This window comes from Microcaecilia unicolor, chromosome 9, assembly GCF_901765095.1.
Source record: "Microcaecilia unicolor chromosome 9, aMicUni1.1, whole genome shotgun sequence".
NCBI classification, from domain to species: Eukaryota; Metazoa; Chordata; class Amphibia; order Gymnophiona; family Siphonopidae; genus Microcaecilia; species Microcaecilia unicolor.
The window spans coordinates 94,372,653-94,396,391 of NC_044039.1; the positions used below are offsets into that span (position 1 = coordinate 94,372,653).

The 23,739-nt window shown below is 45.5% G+C and overlaps 1 protein-coding gene across 6 annotated transcripts in view; it reads right to left on the reverse strand.

Moving 5' to 3' along the window:
• CASC1 (cancer susceptibility 1) overlaps nucleotides 1-23,739 on the reverse strand; it is a 245,373-nt gene that overhangs the window by 149,640 nt on the left and 71,994 nt on the right. For 5 of the 6 annotated variants that reach the window (XM_030213982.1, XM_030213981.1, XM_030213983.1 and 2 more), the window contains exon 3: nucleotides 14,203-14,294. In XM_030213982.1, coding sequence (XP_030069842.1) covers nucleotides 14,203-14,294 — 92 coding nt within the window. Of the gene's footprint in view, nucleotides 1-14,185; nucleotides 14,295-23,739 lie in introns of all 6 variants that reach the window. The other variant, XM_030213984.1, reaches the window with a different exon arrangement.

The window sequence follows — 23,739 nt, forward strand, 5'->3', positions numbered from 1 at the left end:
TTGTACCTGTCCTTTTCAGGGCACAGACCGTGTAAGTCTGCCCAGCACTATCCCTGCCTCCCAACCACCAGCCCCACCTCCCACCACCGGCTCTGGCACTGACCATATAAGTCTGCCCAGCACCATCCCCGCCTCCCGCCACCGGCTCTGCCACCCAATCTCGGCTAACCTCCTTAGGATCTATTCCTTCTGAACAGGATTCCTTTATGTTTATCCCACCATGCTTGAATTCTGTTACCATTTTCATTTCCACCACCTCCCGCGGGAGGGCATTCCAAGCATCCACTACTCTCTCCGTGAAAAAATACTTCCTGACATTTTTCTTGAGTCTGCCCCCCTTCAATCTCATTTCATGTCCTCTCATTCTACCTTCTTCGCATCTCCGGAAAAGGTTCGTTTGCGGATTAATACTTTTCAAATATTTGAACTTCTGCATCATATCACCCCTGTTTCTCCTTTCTTCCAGAGTATACATGTTCAGGTCATCAAGTCTCTCCTCATACGTCTTGTAACGCAAATCCCTTACCATTCTCGTAGCTTTTCTTTGCACCGCTTCAATTCTTTTTACATCCTTCGCAAGGTACGGCCTCCAAAACTGAACACAATACTGTAGGTGGGGCCTCACCAACGACTTATACAGGGGCATCAACACCCCCTTTATTCTGCTTGTCACACCTCTCTCTATACAGCCTAACAACCTTCTAGCTATGGCCACAGCCTTGTCACACTGTTTCGTCGCCTTCAGATCCTCAGATACTATCACCCCAAGATCCCTCTCCCCGTCCGTTCCTATCAGACTCTCCCCGCCTAACACATACGTCTCCGGAGGATTTCTATTCCCTAAGTGCATCACTTTGCATTTCTTTGCGTTGAATTTTAATTGCCAAACCTTAGACCATTCTTCTAGCTTCCTCAGGATCATCCGCAAATAGGCAAACTTTACCTTCTAACCCTTCGGCAATGTCACTCACAAACATATTGAACAGAATCGGTCCCAGCACCGATCCTTGAGGCACACCACTACTCACCTTTCCCTCCTCCGAGCGAATTCCATTCACCACCACCCTCTGTCGTCTGTCCGTCAACCAGTTCCTAATCCAGTTCACCACTTTCAACAAGTTCAACAACTTCTCAAAAGTTTTGATCAGTAGTTCAGAGCCTTATAATTTTATTTATTTATTTATTAGGATTTATGTACTGCCTTTTATTCAGTTTAATGAAGATACATACCTGTAGCAGGTATTCTCTGAGGACAGCAGGCTGATTGTTCTCACGACTGGGTCGGCATCCACGGTGGCCCAGGAACGGAAATCTTCCATAGCAACAAAGGTTTGCTAGAGCCTTCAAGCATGACCGATCTTTCCGTCTGTCGCGCGAGAGCCCTGATCAGTTCGATAACAAAGCAATACAAAGGAGAAAAACAACTCCAAAGGGGAGGTGTGCGGGTATGTGAGAACAATCAGCCTGCTGTCCTCGGAGAATACCTGCTACAGGTATGTATCTTCATTTTCTCAGAGGACAAGCAGGCTGCTTGTTCTCACGACTGGGGTATCCCTAGCCCCCAGGCTCACTCAAAACAACAAAGAAAGGTCAATTGGTCCTCGCAACGGCGAGGACATAACAAGGATTTTTTTTTTGTTACATTTGTACCCCGCGCTTTCCCACTCATGGCAGGCTCAATGCGGCTTACATGGGGCAATGGGAGGGTTAAGTGACTTGCCCAGAGTCACAAGGAGCTGCCTGTGCCTGAACTGGGAATCGAACTTAGTTCCTCAGTTCCCCAGGACCAAAGTCCACCACCCTAACCACTAGGCCACTCCTCCTACGAACTAGAACATCTAACTGAGAGTGCAGCCTGGAACAGAATAAAAATGGGCCTAGGGGGGTGGAGTTGGATTCTAAACCCCTAACAGATTCTGCAGCACCGACTGCCCAAACCGACTGTCGCATCTGGTATCCTGTTGAAGGCAGTAGTGAGATGTGAATGTGTGGATTGATGACCATGTCGCAGCCTTGCAAATCTCTTCTATAGTGGCTGACTTCAAGTGAGCTACCGATGCCGCCATGGCTCTAACACTATGAGCCGTGACATGACCCTCAAGATTCAGCCCAGCTTGGAAGGAAATGCAATCTGCTAGCCAATTGGAAATGGTGCGTTTCCCGACTGCGACTCCCCTTCTGTTGGGATCAAAAGAAACAAACATTTGGGTGGACTGTCTGCTCCATGTAAAAGGCCAGTGCTCTCTTGCAGTCCAAGGTGTGCAACTGACATTCAGCAGGGCGGGTATGAGGACGGGGAAAGAATGTTGGCAAGACAATTGACTGGTTCAGATGGAACTCAGACACCACCTTCGGCAAGAACTTAGGGTGAGTGCGGAGGACTACTCTGTTATGATGAAACTTGAGATAAGGAGCATGCACTACCAGGGCTTGAAGCTCACTGACCCTACGAGCTGAAGTAACAGCCACCAAGAAAATGACCTTCCAGATCAAATACTTCAGATGGCAGGAATTCAGTGGCTCAAACGGAGGCTTCATCAGCTGGGTGAGAACGACATTGAGATCCCATGACACTGGTGGAGGTTTGACGGGGGGCTTTGACAAATGCAAACCTCTCATGAAGCAAACAACTAAAGGCTGTGCAGAGATCGGCTAACTTTCCACACGACAATGAAAAGCACCAATTGCGCTAAGGTGAACTCTTACTGAGTTGGTCTTGAGACCAGACTCTGACAAGTGTAGAAGGTATTCAAGCAAGGTCTGTGTAGGACAAGAGCGAGGATCTAGGGCCTTGCTCTCACACCATATGGCAAACCTCCTCCATCTGAAAAAGTAACACTTCTTGGAATCTTTCCTGGAACATAGTAACATAGTAAATGACGGCAGAAAAAGACCTGCATGGTCTATCCAGTCTGCCCTACAAGATAAACTCATATGTGCTACTTTTTGTGTATACCTCACCTTGATTTGTACCTGTCCTTTCCAGGGCACAGACCGTGTAAGTCTGCCCAGCATTATCCCCGCCTCCCGCCACCGGCTCTGCCACCCAATCTCGGCTAAGCTCCTTAGGATCCATTCCTTCCGAACAGGATTCCTTTATGTTTATTCCACGCGTGTTTGAATTCTGTTACCGTTTTCATTTCCACCACCTCCCGCAGGAGGGCATTCCAAGCATCCACTACTCTCTCCGTGAAAAAATACTTCCTGACATTTTTCTTGAGTCTGCCCCCCTTCAATCTCATTTCATGTCCTCTCGTTCTACCACCTTCGTACCTCCGGAAAAGGTTCATTTGCAGATTAATACTTTTCATGTGCCAGAGCCGGTGATGGGAGGCGGGACTGGTGGTTGGGAGGCGGGAAATACTGCTGGGCAGACTTGTACGGTCTGTGCCCTGAAAAAGGCAGGTACAAATCAAGGTAAGGTATACACATATGAGTTTATCTTGTTGGGCAGACTGGATGGACCATGCAGGTCTTTTTCTGCCGTCATCTACTATGTTACTATGTTTTCAAATATTTGAACGTCTGTATCATATCACCCCTGTTTCTCCTTTCTTCCAGAGTATACATGTTCAGGTCATCAAGTCTCTCCTCATACGTCTTGTAACGCAAATCCCTTACCATTCTCGTAGCTTTTCTTTGCACCGCTTCAATTCTTTTTACATCCTTCGCAAGGTACGGCTTCCAAAACTGAACATAATACTGTAGGTGGGGCCTCACCGACTTATACAGGGGCATCAACACCTCCTTTCTTCTGCTGGTCACACCTCTCTCTAACAACCTTCTAGCTACGGCCACGACCTTGTCACACTGTTTCGTCGCCTTCAGATCCTCAGATACTATCACCCTCAGAGACTCCCTCAGAGAGACCCAAGGAAGCGAATTCTACATTCTCAACATCCAGGTCGTGAGAGCCAGAGACTGAAGGTTGGGATGCAGAAGCGCCCCCTCGTTCTGAGTGATGAGGGTTGGAAAACACTCCAATCTCCATGGTTCTTCGGAGGACAACTCCAGAAGAAGAGGAAAGCAAATCTGACGCGGCCAGAAAGGAGCAATCAGAATCATGGTTCCGCAGTCTTGCTTGAGTTTCAGCAAAGACTTCCCTACTAGAGGTATGGGAGGATACACATTCAGAAGGCCTGTTCCCCAATGTAGGAGAAAGGCATCTGACGCTAGTCTGTCGTGGGCCTGAAGCCTGGAACAGAACTGAGGGACCTTGTGATTGATCTGAGTGGCAAAAAGATCCACTGAGGGGGTGCCCCACTCTTGGAAGATCTTGCATACAACGCCCATGTTGAGCGACCACTCGTGAGGTTGCATTATCCTGCTCAATCTGTCGGCCAGACTGTTGTTTACGCTTGCTAGATATGTGGCTTGAAGAACCATGCCGTGACGGCAAGCCCAAAGCCACATAAGAACGGCTTCCCGACACAGGGGGCGAGATCTGTGCCCCCCTACTTGTTGATGTAATACATCGCAACCTGATTGTCCGAATTTGGATGATTTGATAGGACAGCCGATCTCTGAAAGCCCTTAGAGCATTCCAGAGCGCTCGCAACTCCAGGAGATTGATCTGAAGACCTTTTTCCTGGAGTGACCAAAGTCCTTGAGCGTGAAGCCCATCGACATGGGCTCCCCACCCCAGGAGGGATGCATCCGTTGTCAGCACTTTTTGTGGCTGAGGAATTTGAAAAGGACGTCCCAAGGTCAAATTGGATCGAACTGTCCATCATTGAAGGGAACTGTGAAAAGCGGTGGAGAGCTGGATTGCATCCTCTAGATTCCATGAAGCTTGATACCACTGGGAAGCTAGGGTCCATTGAGCTGATCTCATGTGAAGACGGGCCATGGATGTCACATGAACTGTGGAGGCCATATGGCCTAGAAGTCTCAACATCTGCCGAGCTGGGATCTGCTGAGACGCTCTGGCCATAGAAACTAGAGACATAAGATTGTCTGCTCTCGCCTCGGGAATATAGACATGAGCCGTCTGTGAGTCCAGCAGAGCTCCTATGAATTCTAGTTTTTGAACTGGAAGAAGATGGGACTTTGGGTAATTTATAATAAACCCAAGTAGCTCCAGCAGTTGTATAGTCATCTGCATGGACTGTAGACCCCTGCCTCTGAGGTGTTCTTCACCAGCCAATCGTCGAGATAAGGGAAGACATGCACTCCCAGTCTGAGTAGCGACGCTGCAACTACTGCCAGGCATTTTGTAAAGACCCTGGGCGCAGACGCCAGACCAAAGGGCAGCACACAATACTGGAAGTGCTGCGTTCCCAGACGGAATCGAAGATATTTCCTGTGAGCTGGAAGTATCGGTATGTGAGTATAAGCATCCTTTAAGTCCAGAGAGCATAGCCAATTGTTCTCCTGAATCATGGGAAGAAGGGTGCCCAGGGAAAGCATCCTGAACTTCTCTCGGACCAGAAATTTGTTCATGGCCCTTAGGTCTAGGATGGGACGCATCCCCCTTGTTTTCTTTTGCACAAGGAAGTACCTGGAATAGAATCCCAAACCTTCTTGCCCTGGTGGAACGGGCTCGACCGCATTGGCGCTGAGAAGGGCGGAGAGTTCTTCTGCAAGTACCTGCCTGTGCTGGAAGCTGAAGGACTGAGCTCCTGGTGGGCAAGTTGGAGGTGTGGAGTTCAAATTGAGAGAGTATCCTAGCCGGACTATTTGAAGAACCCACCAATCGGAGGTTATGAGAGGCCACCTTTGGTGAAAAACTTTTAACCTCCCTTCAATCGGCAGATCGTCCGGCACGGACACTTTTATGGCGGCTATGCTCAACTGGAGCCAGTCAAAAGCCCGTCCCTTGCTTTTGCTGGGGAGCCACTGAGGCCTGCTTTGCAGCACGCTGTTGACGTGAACGAGCGCGCTGGGGCTGAGTGTCACATTCACTAAACAGGAACTGGGTTTGTGAGCCCTTGGGCCACTGCCGAGGAGCAGCAGTGGCAGGCAAAACCACCCCACACCAGAAGCAAGGCAGAACAGACGTACCGGTAAATCCAGGCTAGGTCTCTGGCAGTCAGCCAGCAAGCAGAAGACAGGTCCAGGCAAAGGTTCAAAAGGCAGGCGGCAAGCAAAACAAAGTCCAGGTCCAGGCAAAGGTTCAAAAGGCAGGCAGCAAGCAAAAGAATAGTCCAGTAACACTCCGGGTCTAGGCAGGCGGCAAGCAGAAGAATATTCCAGTGACACTCTGGGTCTAGGCAGGCGACAAGCAGAAGAATAGTCCAGTAACAGGCAGGGTTCTAAAGGCAAGAAACCAGCAAACGCAGAATCAGGATCAGACAAAGTCTCTCAGGCAGAAGTGCACCAGCACCCACGTACCAGGGCCCAAGACGCAATGCAAAGGCAACTGACTGCAGTCTCTAGGTGATTAATAAAGCCCATCCACACCCGAGGTGCAGCTGCAGCAACTCTGAGTAACTATGGAGGCTGTTCCCACAGGAGATCTCTAAGGACCAAATAAAGGCTTCCTTCCTGTCCTCGTTACTCCAAGATATGATCTATCCAAGATGGCTGTACCCCTTGAGCTATCCAAGATGGCTACAACTCTTGAGCCATCCAAGATGGCTGCCGCCATTGATCCAACCCAGATGACGGCGGCCAGAGTCAGGAAACCGAAACAAATCTTCCCAAACACAGAACTACTCCAGAAAGGATAGGCAGAAGCCAGCTCAGAAGCGGACCCCCAGACATCAGGTAGAGGCTGTGAGGGGTCACGACCACAGACGTGACACTGAGCCTGAGAAGGCGGTGGAGAAGGCGGATTGTACCTAAGCCTATTATAGGCATAGGGAGCATTCCTCCTTCCACGGAAACATCATCTACCAGTTGAGGTAGAAGCAGAAGGCGCCTGGCGGGAGAGATTGTCCATAGCGGTTTCCCGCTGTGTGATCTGTTCGACTACCTGCTCGACTTTCTCGCCAAAAATGTTATCCCCTGAGAAGGGACATCCGCAATCCGCTGCTGGACTCGATTGTCCAGGTCAGAGGCACGAAGCCATGAGAGTCTGCGCATCACTATACCCTGGGCAGCGGTTCTGGAGGCAACATCAAAAGAATCGCAAGCACCCTTGGACAGGAATTTTTGACACACCTTCTGCTGCCTGGCCACCTCCTGAAAAGGCCTGGCCAGTTCCGGAGGGAGCTTGGTCGACAGTTGCTTCACGTGTTCCTCAAATGAATGCTTGTGGAGAGCTGGTAGGATTGAATTTTGGCCATGAGTATAGAGGACTGATAGGCCTTTCTCCCAAAAGAGTCCAGGGTTCTAGATTCCCTCCCCGGGGGCGCCGAGGCAAAATCCCTAGAACTCTTGGCTCTCTTGAGAGCGGAATCCACAACCATAGAGTCGTGAGGTAACTGTGACTTCATCAACTCAGGTTCTCCGTGAATCCGATATTGGGACTCAGCTTTCTTGGGAATGGTGGGATTACTTAAGGGTTTCATCCAGTTCCGCATAAGAGTCTCCTTGAGCACATTATGCAAAGAAACTGTGGATGACTCCTTAGGTGGCGAAGGATAGTCAAGGACCTTGAGCATCTCAGTCCTGGGCTCATCCTCAGAGACCACTGGGAAGGGAATAGCCACAGACATTTCCCGGACAAATGAAGAGAAAGAAAGACTCTCCGGGGGAGAAAGCTTTCTTTCTGGTGAAGGTGTAGGATCAGAGGGAAGACCACAAGATTCTTCAGAAGAGAAATATCTGGGATCCTCCTCTTCATCCCACGAGGCATCCTCTTCGGTGTCGGACAAGAGTTCCCTGACTGCAGTCCGAAACTGGGTCCGCCTCGATGGCGATGTCAAGAAGTCAACTCCAGTGCCGGCAGCGATGAAGCTCCCTCCAGCGATGCCGATGGGGAGTCGACCTGGGTGGCAGCCGAGGCCGATGCCGCAGGCAGCACCGGCGTCGGAGACCTCACCACAGGCAGAGAGCCAGCTGCCTCTTCCATCGACAGTACGGAGGGCGCAAGCACCCCCAGTACCAGAGCAGACTGATGCAGAAGCCCTTCCAGGAGACCTGGAAGAATGGCTCGGATGCACTCGTCCAGAGTCGCTGACGAGAAAGGCTGCGGGGTCGGTGCAGGAGTCAATGTCAGAACCCGTGGAGGTTGAGGAGGCGGTAACAGGCTGTCAGGAGACCGACGCAACGACACCTCTTGAATGGAGGGTGAGCAGTCCTCCCGGCATCGACACTTCACGGGTGCCGAATCCTTCAACGCCCCAGAGCTCCCGGTACTGTGTCTGTAGGGAGACCGATGACGATGCTTCTTAGCCTTCGCTCGATGCACGTCATCGATACTCCTCGGTATCGACGAGGAGGATGTGGAATCCACACGCCTCCTCGGGGTCGGTCCCGGTGGACCTGTCCAGCAGGAGTCTTCGAGACAAGGTGGAGACCCACTCGACAGCTCACTGCTCCCAGCGTGTGATGGTCCCCAGACAGCCATTACCTGCGCTCCCGATGTCGATGCCATCCCTGGTGCCGACATCGACGACGCTGACCTCGGTACCGCTGTCGACATTGAGGAACCGGACGAAGCTCCGAAAAGTCGGTCCCAAAGAGCTTGTCTCGACGCCTGTGTCCGCTTTTTCAAGCTAAGACACAATTTACATGCGTCTGGGCAATGGTCGGGCCCAAGGCACTGAAGACACCACGCGTAGGGGTCGGTACCTGAGATCGTCCGGTTGCACCGAGTACACTTCTTGAAGCCACTGGGAGTCCTTGATGACATGGACGGAAAAATAGCGGTGGCGAAGTCAAAATGCGCGATTGTGCCAATAAAAAAGGCACAAAAATAAGAAGCGCGTACGCAGAAACGAAAGAAAACTTAAGGGACCAAAACTAAGAAATAAAGGATTTTTTTAAAAAAACTGTACATACCGGTAAAAGAAACTAAAAAGAGAAAAAAATTGAGGAAAAAACCGAAGGCTCTTTCACTGGGCTGTGGAGGGAGACCGACAAGCAGACATTCTATACTGTGGAAAAAGAAAGAACTGATCGGGGCTCTCGCACGATGGGCGGGAAGATGGCTGCACATGCACGGTGTGCGCGCCTAGCAAACTTTTGTTGCTATGGAAGATTTCCGTTCCTGGGCCGCCGTGGACGCCGACCCAGTCGTGAGAACAAGCAGCCTGCTTGTCCTCGGAGAAAGTGTGTTTATCACATGAAAAGAATCATTTGTTTGCGCACACACACACACATACATATCTATTTATCTTTACAAATCTTGGTAAAGGGGCACTTTACCAAGCTGCGGGAAAAAGGGCCCTGCGCTGGCAGCGGGAGCCATTTCTCCTGTGTGCCAGGGCCCTTTTTACTGCAGTGGGTAAAAAAGCCCCCCAGCACACATGGCCATATGGTAAGAGAACTCTTACCAAATGGCCATGCAACAGGCAGACCTTACTGCCACCCACTGAGGTGGCGATAAGTGCTCCTGCTCTAACCCGTCAGTATGCAGTGATGCCCAATTACCACCGGGTTACTGCTGTGTAAGCCATTTCCGGGGGGGAGGGGGGGTTCTTTTTCCCCTGGAAATGGTGCACGCTGGGGGCAGAACTACCGCTGGCGGCCACGTTGAATATAAGGGAATATGAAAGATGGGATGGACTACAAACACAAAAAGGCAGAATCTATAGACTACTTCTATGTAAAGTAATTCATCAATGCTGTAGAGGCATAAATTGAAGCTCTCAGGCAGGGACGGCCCTATAATTAGACCGACTGAGGTGGTACTTTACAATGAGCGGCATCACAGTTTCCTGCCACTGAAAAGCCCCACAAATGAGTGGCAACAGAAAGCACGAGCAAGATGCAACACATGCTGTAAATACAGCACTTCGTTGCTGCTCCTACTCTCCAGCTACAGAAATCATTGCCACTGATGCCACCATGATCTGAAACCTGTTTGCTGCCCTCCTGCCTGCTGTATAAACTCACATCTCCCTGGCTGCCTCAGAGTGTCCTGCAAAGGAACAGCAGTCTTTTTCATCACAGCCATGACCAGGTTATCCATATTGGGGTACCTCCAGTACCTGTCCACCTCTGCGGGGGCCAAAAAATATAACCAGTACAGAACCTTGGACCCTCTATTAGCCCCACCAGCATCATGAAAAAGGGCTTTATGAAGTGGAAAATATTTCAGGGGCCCCACCAAACCCTCCAAAACGGGGTCATCTTCAGATGGGTCAGCAGCCTGGGCTTTGTTGAGATCAAGGGCCTCCAACAAATAATCAATCAGACGGGAAAGCTCTTCCTGATGAAAAAGATAAATGATGGGGCATGTTCCTCCTTCTCTTCATTTGGCCCCCAAGCGAAGGGCCCCCAACAGGGACTACTGTGGATTTGTGTAAGGGTCTAGACCCTGCCTATAACAGCAATACAAAGACTGATAGCATCCTTCTGAATTTGATACTTCTAACATTGCTTCAATGCAGTGTGATCTTTCATCCAGTTTGGCACAGCAAAAGAGAACTGCTCAGTGAAGCAACCATCTAGCTTATGCATCACTGCACTACTTGTGCTCACTGTTGGGCATCATGCACTTATTACAGGGACATCTGGTTTGGAATATTCCAGACATTCTGGTGCCTGGGTTGAGGGACTTTCCTGGTGTCATGAAACGCCTAGCCACCCGCCTAGGGTTACCCTGCAGTCACTTAGAGAGTCTATCCCCAGCACAGCTCAGGTCAGGCTGCTCCTGCCACTTGTATTCTATACTAGCACTCTCCTCCCACCAACTGAGTCATAACAGCCTCTGGGCAAGTCTCCCGCTCTCAAATTATCCCCAGTGATTTCTAGGTTACTGGGGTCACACTCCCAGTGGTCCCACAGTTCCCAGAAAGGATTCACAGACAGGCAGAGTCAACAAACTAAACAGGTTTATTGTCACACTTGAACAATGAACAAAAAAAGAATGTGCAGTCAGCAAACAATAACAGAAAACTGAAATATGGATCGATTTATAACACTAACTAAACATTTGCTTGCTTCCTAAGAAGTACCTGGGGAGATCAGGGCATATAACTGTTTTTTTTTTTTAACAGAGTTTCAGCAAAAAGCTAGGTTCTCTCTCTCTTCTCCTGGGCTGAAACTGAAGGCAAAATCAGCGCACTCTAAAGGAAATGAGCTCCTGGGCCAATCAGAGCCCAGTCAACAAGATTTAAAAGTATACGGCTGCTTGCTTCCTGCTTGTGTTGAAGAAAAAGAACAGTTCCCTGTAACAGCTTCACAGTAGAGAGTTGCACGGAGACAGAAATCTTACCCATCCCCGCCCATCCCTGCTGGAATCTTACCCGTCCCCACCCATACCCGCTGGAATCTTACCTATCCCCATCCATCCCCACAAAAATGTAACCCATCCCAACCCGTCCCCGCAAGAATTTAACCCATCCCTACCCATCCCCGTAAGAATTTAATGGTACATAAAAGAAAATTCCAGACAGCTCCCTCAGTCTCTCTCTGGATTTGAGACACAGCACTATAGGCAAGGAAGGAATGGAAGTTGAAACTTGGAACACTCTGGTGTGCACATGTAAGATTTGTCTCTGATTTACTGGCACTGTGTGCTGAGAGGTCACCATATACACGCACCAGTAGGTCAGGTGACATCCGATGCTCATGCCTGTATCAGAGCTGAGGTCTGCGCATCAGCCCAGGAGCAAAGAGGATTAATTGTAACATAGTAAGTGACAGCAAATAAAGCCCTGAACGGTCCAGCCAGTCTGCCCAATAGTCACACTCATTATCAATTCATGATTAAATCAACAAGTGTGATATTATATACTTGATTATGGTCTTTCTTTCGTGTTTCTGGAACATAGACCATAGAAGTCTATCTGGCCCTATCCCTATGTTCCAACTGCTGGAGTTGTCGTTGAAGCCCACTCCAGTCTATTCGTCTTCTCATTTGTGGGACACAGACCATACAAATCTGTCCAGCACTGTCCTTATGTTCCAGCCACTGACGTTGCTGTCTAAGCCCTTTCCAGCCCATCCTAAACCAGAATGCCATATATTAGGCACAGACCATACAAGTCTGCCTGGTATCGGCCCTAGATAATCACAGCCAGAGTTGCCATCTAAGCGTCACTTCACACATCCACACACATGCAGCCATTTAAGGTTAGGTTTTTTTATAACTTCCATTTTCTAATTAGAGATCCTCTGTGTTCATCCCACGCCTTTTTGAATTCCATCATCATTTGTGTCTCTACCACCTCCTTAATGGAAGACTTTCCACATTTGTGCTGTTAAAGCAAGGAGGAGAAAGAGGAGGAGGAGGAGACAGCACTCAAAGAACTTGGTACTCGGTAGATGAAAGGCTGGTGCAGGTGCAGCTTACACTTACACGGGAACCCCACAGAACTGCTTCCACCCCGTGGGAACCCCACAGGAACTGCTTCCATCCCCGCGGGAACCCCGCAAAACTGCTGCCGTCCCCGCGGAAACCCCGTAGAACTGCTTCCGTCCCTGCGGGAATCCTGCGGGTTCCGCGGGATTCCCGCGAACCCCGTTCCCGTGCAGCTCTCTACAGCAAAGAAACACCACTTGCTGGCCAAATAGGAGAAATACACTTCAGGGCATACTCAAGGCAGGAAAATATCCAATACATTTTACAGGCTTAAAAGACCTGATTCTTCACACCTGGAATCCAAGACCTGCACCTTCAGTGATGTAAAATGTCCACAATGAAGCGCTCTCCAAAGACCAGCTGGGGGCTGCTGCTGGTTTTCCCATCAGACCTGAATTGCCATTGTGTCAGCTGTCTACCAGCCATATACGCTGCACACCTCTACTTTGCCTAAACATCAGAGCCTTTCTGTGTGCCTGCTCATCTGCTGACCAGCATATGCAACTGCTGCCTATGCATGAAGAGAATTTTCCCAAATCAGGTTGTATATCAGCTCTGTTATTGCTGGAGATTAATATCTAGGTGGCTTATGTCAAGGCCAATAGGGTTATATAAAAGTTCTGAGAAGCGTTCTCTTCCCTAGCGTGCAAAGAACTTTCTTTGTTTTCATCCGTGTTACTTAGAGCTTGTACTTTTCTCTCACTTACTAATTACCTCCATTTATATTTGGTTACTTTATTCGCTTGTAAATAAAAGCATTTATTTTTCTAATCTCTGGGCCTGGTGTCATCTGCTTGTCAGTTCCAAGAGCAATAGAATTTGGATTAATATAATTTGTGAGTCAAGGTTTTAGAAAATCCTGATAACAGCTACCATTACACAATTTGCTTACCCCACTCATAGTACATACAAAAGGCACTACACTATAGCTAGCTCTGCCTACATATGGCAATTGGGAGGCTCGACCAAACTGTGAGCACTCTTGAAAATGTTGCTAAGCAAAGGGGAAATGAACAAAATAATTGATAAAAATACTACAAGATGATACCCAACTATTCTAAGGACAGTGGTATTCTATATTTATAAGTAAGTGATATCCTACTAATCAGATTTATTAGGTTTTCTTTTTTTTGTACACCACCCTTTGAATAATAATTAATCTGATTTTAATATGGCTTACTATATTAATATGTAGCTGTGATGGAAAATATTTAACATGACCAATCATATTGCACAAAAGATACAGAAGGGGGAAGGTGAAAATGAAAACAACAAGATTATACCAGAGATCATAACATAAAGTAAAGATTAAGAGGTCTTTTATGAAGCTGTGGCAAAAGGGGGTCTTCGCTGGCATCGGCGCATGTTTTTGACGCGTAACGAGGCCCTCTTTTACTGCAGCGGGTAAAAGGCAGGTGTTTGGGTTTTTTTTTCAAAAAATGACTGTGCGGCAAGTAAAGCACTTGCCGCGTGGCCATGCCACTCATCGAGGTGGTGATAAGGGCTCCCGCACTAACCCAGTGGTAACTGGGCAGCATGTGGCACTGCCCAATTACTGCAGGGTACATACCAGCGCTACAAAAATTGAAATATTTTTGCAGCACCAGAACTGGTGCGCGCTGGAGGGAACTACTGCCAGGCTGCTGCGGTAGCCCGGAGGTACTTCCCTTTTAGCAAGCAGTAAACCTGGGTTGGGCTTACCGCCGCTTTGTAAAAGGGCCCCAAAATGAGCGGGGAGGGGAGGCCTACAAAAGGATAATGCAACATTTCTGCAGAAATTCACATAGGAAGCTTCTATGCAGGTTTCTGTAGTTCTCAACAACTTACTGAATAACTATACTAACTTTTGCCTCAAGTCGTTCTCGTTCCTCTTTTTCAAGTCGCTCCTTTTCAAGTTTTTCAGCTTCTATTTGTTCAGCTTTTAGACGAGCTTCCTCTGAAGAAATAAATAATATCTACCATAATATGTTTAGAAAGACATACAAAATACATTTAAAAACATGTGAAATATAGCATAATTTCAACTGAAAAATAACTAGTCGTTCACATAATTGTAAAATAAGGTCATAGAAATAATTTGTAATGTTATATGTGATATAATAATAATGTAAGAAGAATGCAACCAACTTTAATAAAAAATTCCATTTATGCTTTTTTTAATATCTAAAGAGTTAAATGATTTTGGAAACCCAATCAAACAGCAATAAAGTCAATATCCTTAGAAAGTCTTAAAAAGAAGGACTGTCACTTTATTTAGAGACTGACTAAAACAGCAATCCACTCACACAGCGCTGTGCTTTCATCCAACAGCTCAGTACAGGTCAGAAATTGAAGTTCTGAACCAAAAGGTTTACTTAAACTTGGATGATGTAGGCAAATATAGGACAACTTCTCGGCATTAACTATATACAACCAGTAGTATAAAGAGAAATTAGGCCTTACCTGATAATTTTCTTTCCTTTAGTCCAAAGCTTTCCAAAAAGGGTCATGAAATCTGCAATTGGAGTCATGACCTGGGTGGGAGTCTAATACAATGTCACTGTCCTGCACTGCCTGGGAGAGGGGGGCAGGTCACACACTTTCTACAGCCATATGATTTGGATTCTTGGCTGCAGAAAGATTGGTGAGCACTATTTTGGTCCCTCCAGACTAGTCTACATGCATGGGCTTGCCTTCTCCTAAGAGCAGATGGAGACTAAAAACCATAAACTAGTGACATCACTATTTAAGTATTCTGTGCAGTCCCCTAATTAGTCAGCATTTAGATAAAGCAGAAAAAAGACATAGTATATTCCTCAAGGAAAATTTCAGGAACAAGAGAACAGCTTAAATTGAGCCAACAGTCTTACTAAACCAAAGCCACACCACCAGGTGCAGAGCACAAGCCTCACAGCACTATTGAATAAAACACATAATTTCTCAAATGCCCAGCTATGAACCATGGCAACCTAGGGTGAGTTCTGGACTGCTCTTGAAGGACTAGAGAAAAGAAAATGACCACATATGACCTAATATTTTTTTCCTTAGCATCCCTCCAAACCAGTCCAGATGCGTGGGAAGTGCCAAACCACAGACAGGAACAAAAAAGAAGGGGGCAGACCAATGTAGTTCCAAAGTAAGTGGTTTATTGGCTAAAAAAATGACTCGACACAGAACTGTGTTTTGGCACCACATGTGCCTGCCTCAGGAGTCAATTGTACAGTCTCTATAACACAAATATATATATATATATATATATATATATATATATATATATATATATATATATATATATATATATACAGTAAATAACACTAAAAATCTCAAAAAGTAAGTAAAGCAGTTATAAAATAGCTACAAATATTTTAAAATGTGAACACGAATGGAAAATAGGCATAGCTCACTATATACCGTATTTTTCGGACTATAAGACGCACCGGACCATAAGACGCACCTAGGTTTTAGAGGAGGGAAATAGGAAAAAAAAATTTTCCTCTTTCCCTCCTCTAAAACCTAGGTGCTCCGGTGCGTCTTGTCCGGGTTTTGGACCTCCGTCCCGTACTTACAGGATTCCATGTTCCCTGGTGGTCTAGTGACGTCGGGGCAGGAAAGAGCCCCCTCTTTCCTGCCCATCGCGCTGCTCTCCGTGCTTCTCAATGCTTTCTGACGGTCTCGGCGAGATTCAAAATGGCCGCCGAGATTCTCGGCGGCCATTTTGAATCTCGCCGAGACCGTCAGAAAGCATTGAGAAGCACGGAGAGCAGCGCGATGGGCAGGAAAGAGGGGGCTCTTTCCTGCCCCGACGTCACTAGACCACCAGGGAACATGGAATCCTGTAAGTACGGAACGGAGGTCCAAAAACGCTACCTTCGGACTATAAGACGCACCCCCCATTTTCCTCCCAAATTTTGGGGGAAAAAAGTGCGTCTTATAGTCCGAAAAATACGGTATATAAACGGAAAAACATAATAACAAAAAATGTCTAACAATTACAAACAAATTAAAAACTATAACTGAAAAAGCATTTAGAATATAAATAAAAATAATGTGGTCAATAAATATAGAAAATATAATCACTCTCACATATAAAATATAACACAAAATAAATTAATATATAGATAATTGATAGATTAAAGCAAATAAAATAACTCATAAAATCTAAATAAATGATAAAGTTATCTAAAGAAACATCCACATATTGATAATCCTATATAATAATTTGCACCTCCAACGTTCTACGTCTGGATGCCTGGGTTCGTAACACACTTTCCATTGGTCCGCCCTCGCGATGTCAGAGGGCGGATCAGTGAAAGGGAAGGAAAGCCAGCACCAGCCAGCCACAGAACATTGGAGGTGAGTAGAGAATCGCGGGAGAATCGCCCCTCTCCCTCCCCCCCTGTCCTCCCTCCAAGTTCCCGTCCCCCCTCCCCTCTCTATCTCTACCTGCTGGTAGAAGGACACAACCCACAAGTCTCTGGATTGATCTGTGGGATGCCATGGAACCAATGGTTTGTTTAAGAACATGACAGAGTGAGTCCTGGGTGGCAGGAGGACCCGGGAGGAGCTCAGAGAATATATAAGGGAAGCCCTGGGGAAAGAATCCCGTCTCTGGTTCTGCCTCTAAATAAAGTAACCAACTCTGGGTGTGGGAGTTTGGTGTTGCTGTTGGTTCCCCTGCCAGACAACCCATTGTAAGAGAAGGGGAAGTCCTGTAGAACTGCAACCAGTGGATAGATTACCTGGACAGTAAGCTGTTATACTGCATCAACCAATTGAGAAGTCCAAACTCGGCGGATTGGGGAGTCCGACCATAGCCGGGGCTCGGGTGGGATTGAAGTCTACCCTGGTTGACAGCAAGACCTTCAAGGTGACAGCCCAAAGGGAGTATGCAGTTACTGGAAGCCTGGCCCAGATGGTACTGAAGTACACTGGGAGCGTGAAATCTGCTCTGGGTTCTGACAGAGCTGCAGGACAGGCATGAGGGTTAAGCATGAGTATTAGACCAGATATGTACTATTGTTTACAATCATCTGGAGCGCAATACAAATTACAATTGACTGTAAGAAGATCAATACAGTTGAAATCATCAGTTAAGAGTTAATAAATGGTCCAGTTCTTTTAATCCTCTGAGTGTCGTGTAGTTCCTGAGTGGATGAGCTGACGAGACCAGAGTGAATAATAAAAACCCGCAGTGCCTCTCAAGCCCCTTCTAATACCAGGATAGCAGGACCAGGTTACACTAGAACAAATTTTGATTTTTGCCCTTCCCCCCCAACCACCTAGTAGCCTGATATAAGGAGAGGGCAACCAGTGATGCAGCAATTCAGCCATTTCTAACCTGCTTTTCCCATTCCTGGCATCTCTCCTGCTTATGTGGTTTCCAGCTCGGATCAGATTTTTGAACTGTACAGTGCTTTGTGTAGATTTCTGTCGTGCACAGTGTAGTTCAAATAGCTGAGAACCAAGTGGGAGAGGCACCAGGGCCAGCAAGAGCTGGTTAGGCAACCACTCTGCTTGTCAAGCCAACCATGCTCTCCTGCTTTTGAACTAGGCCACAGTGTATAAAGTGGAGAGCCTGAGAGATGGAAGGAAATGACACGATGACACCTTTGAGTCTTTGGTAAATATGTTAAAGAATTGGGATCAGGCCCGTTGAGGCCCCAACCAAAATTTTTGATTACTAAATCACTGATCAAACTTCCATTCCCCCCAGGAAGGTTCCAATAAAAATACAAAGCAGGACATCATACCTTTAAATATTAAATTTTAAATGAATATTGTAACTCTGGTGTCACTTCAATAAAAGCAACACAACTTCCCTCAACTATCAGGCACATTATGAAGCAATACAAAAGCTTGCCAAAAATACACTCAAAACTTAAAACAAACCTGCCATATCATAACAATACTGACAAGATTCAAAGAACAACCACCTTACTTCTGAAAGCCAGCCCTGCAAATATAACATTTACCCCTAAAACCACCTACTGGGAAAACAGAACAAGCTGGGATGCTACATTTCCCTGCACAGAACCTAAAATGGCACATTATTTCTTCTTTGTTACACATGCAGAACACAGACTGATCCTCTTCTAATACAGAATAAGAGACCATATATTACAAATAGAAACATGAATAAAAAAAAGTGAAATGGAAATTTGAAACACTAAAAAGGCAGACTCTGCATTCAAGCAACACTGAAGAAGAAATATATTTTTCTATACTGAGCACAATAGTCTACAAAAATATACAAACTGCTCCTTCCAAAAGCTGATAAATTCCTTTGTACTCTGCATACTTAATTTTTCTAATTGCATTGGTCCCACTCTCTTTTCCACATTCCTGTTGTTGATCATCTCCTAAGTCCTTTTCCAGACTTTCATTCAATTTCTTTTCTTTCCTCCCTTTCTTCCCTATGTCTGTCTAATACAGATCTTTCCCATTAGTCTCTGACCTGTAACAACTTCTACAGTACTTAAGAGTTCACCCTCTTCCTCCTTTCTCACTTTTCAGTCCTCTTCATCTCTCATCTACATAACAGTTTTCCACTCCACTCTCATTTTGTCTCCAGCTTTCCCAATTTCCACTCGGTCTCCCTCCTTTCCAACACTCTTGTGCCCCTCATTCTCTCACCCCGTAATCCCCCATTTACTCATCTCCTCCCCAATCCTCATAAGTACATAAGTGTTGCCGAAGGTCCATCAAGCCCAATATTCTGTTTCCAAACAGTGGCCAATTCAGGTCACAATTACCTAGCAAGATCCCAAAATGGTACAATACATTTTATGATGCTTATCCTAAAAATAAGCAGTGGATTTTCCCCAAGTCCATTTTAATAATGGCTTATGGACTTTTTTTTTTAGGAAGATATCAAAACCTTTTATAAACCCCACTAAGCTAACTGCTTTTACCACATTCTCTGGCAAAGAATTCCAGAGTTTAATTACACGTTGAGTGAAGAAATATTTTCTCCGATTCATTTTAAATTTACTAGTTTGTAGCTTCATTGCGTGCCCCCTAGTCCTAGTATTTTTGGAAAGAGTAAACAATCGATTCACGTCTACCCATTCCATTCCACTCATTATTTTATTGACCTCCATCATATCTCCCCTCAGCTGTCTCTTCTCCAAGCTGTAGATCCCTAGCCGCTTCAGCCTTTCCTTATAGGGAAATCGTCTCATCCCCTTTATCATGTATAGGCAGGCCGTGGATGAGGCAAACGTTGCACCCATGGCGACCCCTTGTTTTTGCTGATAAAACTGGTCTTGGAATTGAAAAAAGTTCTTGGTTAGGGCTATTTTGGCAATCTTGACTAGAAATGTAGTAGGTATTTGGTGTGGTCTGGGGTGTAGTTCTAGACTTGTTTCTATGATCTGCAAACAACTTTGTTGTGGTAATGACGTGTAGGGGTCACCATGGGTGCAATGTTTGCCCCATCCATGGCCTGCCTATACATGATTCAGTTTGAAAAAACGTGGATATCATCAAATCAATGGACTTCATACATTTACAGACGGTACAGATACATCGATGATGTCTTCATGCTTTGGAAAGGGGATTGTCAACAACTTCAAACGTTCTTCATTTGGTTAAACAACAGAGATCCCAACATTCAATTCACATTAACAGAGGACCAATTGCAAATCAATTTCTTGGATGTTTTAATTAAACAAGAGACACAGAGCTTTTCCACGGAGGTTTATACCAAACCCACCCTCTTGCATTACTCTAGTAATCACCCTAAAGCTACCAAGCAAAGCTTACCCTTTTCACAATTGCAACGATTTCGGAGAATTTGCAGTCAAACCCATACTTTTAAAAACCAAGCAAAATTGCTGATTAACAAATTCAAAAATAGAGGGTACCCTCATCACACATTGCAGACAGCTTATACTCAAGCAAAATACAATCATCGTAATACTCTCCTCCATCCCAGCACCAAAGGTTCAGAAGAACCTACTACACAAACATGCGTAATGAAATATTCCCATGGCATATCCCAAGCCACTCGAATTACCAAACGTCATTGAAGAGTAATTCAAATGCATCCAGCATTTCAAGATCACCATCTAAGGATAGCATACACTCGAGGTAAAAACTTCAGAGAAATGCTGCAAAGTCAACCTACCTTCTCACCCCAGCAAGACAATGGAGGTCACAAAACATGTGGAGCATGCAAGTATTGTTCTCAAATGTTAACCATCAATACTTTCACTAACCTTATAGACAACAAAACATATTCACTTAAAAATTCCACGAACTGCACTAGTACCCAAGTGGTGTATGGTGTATGTATTGATATATAAATATAAGATGTTATACGTAGGCAAAACCACTAGGGCACTAAAACAACACCTCAGTGAACACAAACACAACATCACGCACAAGAGATTAGAGGCTCCACTAGTAGCACATAGTATAACTGCCCATCATGTATTCAATGATTATCAATGCTTCACCATAGATCAGGTTCAGCAGTCATTGCGTGGAGGAGATCGAGACCGGAAACTAATCCAAACAGAACGATGGATATATAAATTACAGTCCACTATTCCAAAAGGTCGAAATAACAAAATCGAATGGAAAATTTTTCTATAAGTAATAACAATCCTTTTCGATTCCAATCAAGTAAGTAGGCTGACTCTCATTAGGTATGTTGATTATCAATCATTCAATTCTCAGCCCCTATAGGGAGTACATAGTGGCGTCCTTTTAAAAGTCAGCCACCATTTTAGATTCCTCCCCTGTCACAAATGAACGAACTTTGGACAAAACGGATAAGCTGTGAGCTTCCAAAAATGAACGAACTTTGGACAAAACGGGTAAGCTGTGAGCTTCCATACACTGTCAAAATCATGCGGTTTAGAATCACGAAGCGCTGATGAGTCCACTTATAACCAAAAATTTTTCCCTGTCTTTTAGGGCTACTTCCAATTGGCTAGCGGTTCACCTCCTGACGAAGCTATTGAGAAATGGAGGCTCTCTGTAGAGCAAACCACAGAGTGAAAGCCATAGTACAGATAAGTGCCCATTTTTCATAGCGTTCTCTCATATAATCACAATAAGTAGAAGTGTGGATTAGCAAAGATAAAATAATAGCTACCGATAGTTATTGCACTATCACAGGGAACAAATAATTAGAGGTTTTTCTGATTAACGAGGAACCTCGCCCGACAGATAAAGTGTAACCATACACAAAAAAGCTGAGCAACTGAAGTCTTTTCCTCCAATATTATACCATAACATAAAGGACTCCATACTTGCAATCATTAATATCAGAAGTGCATATATCTAGAGCAGTTTCAGACAGATGGTTCTGAAATCTAGTCTGGCCCACTAGAAAAAAGTTCAGCATGATAAGAACAAATGCAGAAAATAAAAGATAGGAATCTATAATTCTATTTGGCTTTGCCATCTCAATTTAGCAATCTAGTGATAACATATTTGTACAGATGTAATGAGTTATTTGGATTTGGAATTTCTATTTATGAATTTGTTAGGCTAATCAATAATAATTTTTGTGGTGAAGAGTGCCATCTAGTGCTCACAGAAAAGACAGCCATCTAAAATTTCAAAGACATATTATACTATGGCCTGAATCCGTGATCTTTTTTTTTCCAATTGAATGTTTTATTAAAGATTCTACTGTCTCATACAAACAATAAACATAAACTGTTTTCGCATACAAAAGCTAATACACTTATCCGTCTAATATCCCCCCCCCCCCCATTGGTATCATGGTGGTGTCGACAATTGAACTTTCGACTGTTCATAAGGTTGCCTATTAAATAGCACCCAGCGGCCCCTTCTCATTGCTGTAAGTTTCGACATATGGTAAAGAAAGTCCACTTTATGCAATATAGGTTGCATAGGAGGTAGAGTCTGTTGTTTCCAGGCACAAGCCAAAGTCAACTTTGCAGCAGTAAAAAATTGAATAGCTAGTTTATGATGGGAAACACTGACTGCTGGAGGTTTAAAATGTAGCAGGCAGTATTTAATTTTGCAAGGATATTGTTGTTGAAAGAGTCGTCGAACTAGCTGAATCACTTGCATCCAATAAGACTGGGCCACTGGGCACAGCCACCATATATCTATATCCCCTCGCCCAACTTTCCGGGAGAGGGGTAATTTGTAAAGCAGCTTCCCATCAATCAGTATAATACAGTTGGGGGTTAGTATAAAACAATAGAGCTAGAAATATACAAGATACACTGCCTTTACCCCCTCTACTCCGCAGGGCATATTCTAATGCTGTTCCAGTTAAGCCCAATTCCTCCCTTGCCCGTCTACTGATGAAATCTCGCAGATGCCTATAGTGAAAAAGATCTCTCTCATCCAGCCCAAATTCCTCTTGCAAATCTTCAAAGTTAACTATCAACCCATTAGCCCAAAATTGTCCCAGATTATACAGCCCAGCTGAAGCCCATCTTTTATAAACCGGGTCAGTGGAGCTGGAGGGGAATCCCGAGGCCCAGTGAAGGGCTGTCTGCAAGTAATATTTACAGTCTGGAAAAACTTTTTTACAAATTCAGTACCAGGTAGAGAGCAAATTGCCGACCCCCACCTGCACCATCCAAATTACGGCCAACCGATCACTCCCCGGTAGCCATAAGACATCCCCCAGAGAACGGGTACCCAGCCAGGCTCTTTCCCAATGAAGCCATTTTTTGGAGGTAAAGGGAGTCCAGTCTGCTAATATTTTCAATTGTGCCGCTTGATAATAAAGATAGAAATTAGGGACTCCCGTTTCCCACCCCCCTCCAGAGGATGTCTGAAACATCATAGCTTGCCGCACTGGTGGTGGGTGTTTCTGCCAAATATAGGCAAACAATTCTCGATTAAGTTGTGCAAAAAAAAGCTGCACAGTATTGGGATCGGGAGAGAGCTAAGAATAGGAACAGTAGCTTAGGAAGAAGCATCATTTTTATTGCATGAATACGCCCCATTCATGATACAGTTAGCCCTTCCCATCTGTCCAATTCTGCAAAAAGCTCTGAAATCTTCTTAGGGTAATTAGCTAGGAATAAGCCCTACACAGTGTGGGTTATGTGGATCCCCAAATATTTAATAGATTTGGATGCCCATACAAACAGAAAGACCATTTTCAACTGAGTCATTTCTTGGTAGGGAACTGTAAGATTGAGTATTTCCGATTTAGTAATATTGATCTTAATCCCTGTTAAGTTACCATATTGCGTGTCAGTTTCCAGAGCTTGTTTTAGAGAGGACTCCAGGGAGGAGAGAGTCAAAAGTACATCATCTGCAAAAAGCATGATTTTATATTCCCTAAGTCCCCTAACCAGTCCTCTAATCATAGGATTCCCACTAATCAAGCAGGCAAGTGGTCCAATGGACAGAGCGAAAAGCAATGGGAAGACTGCACACCCCCGTCAGGTGTCCCT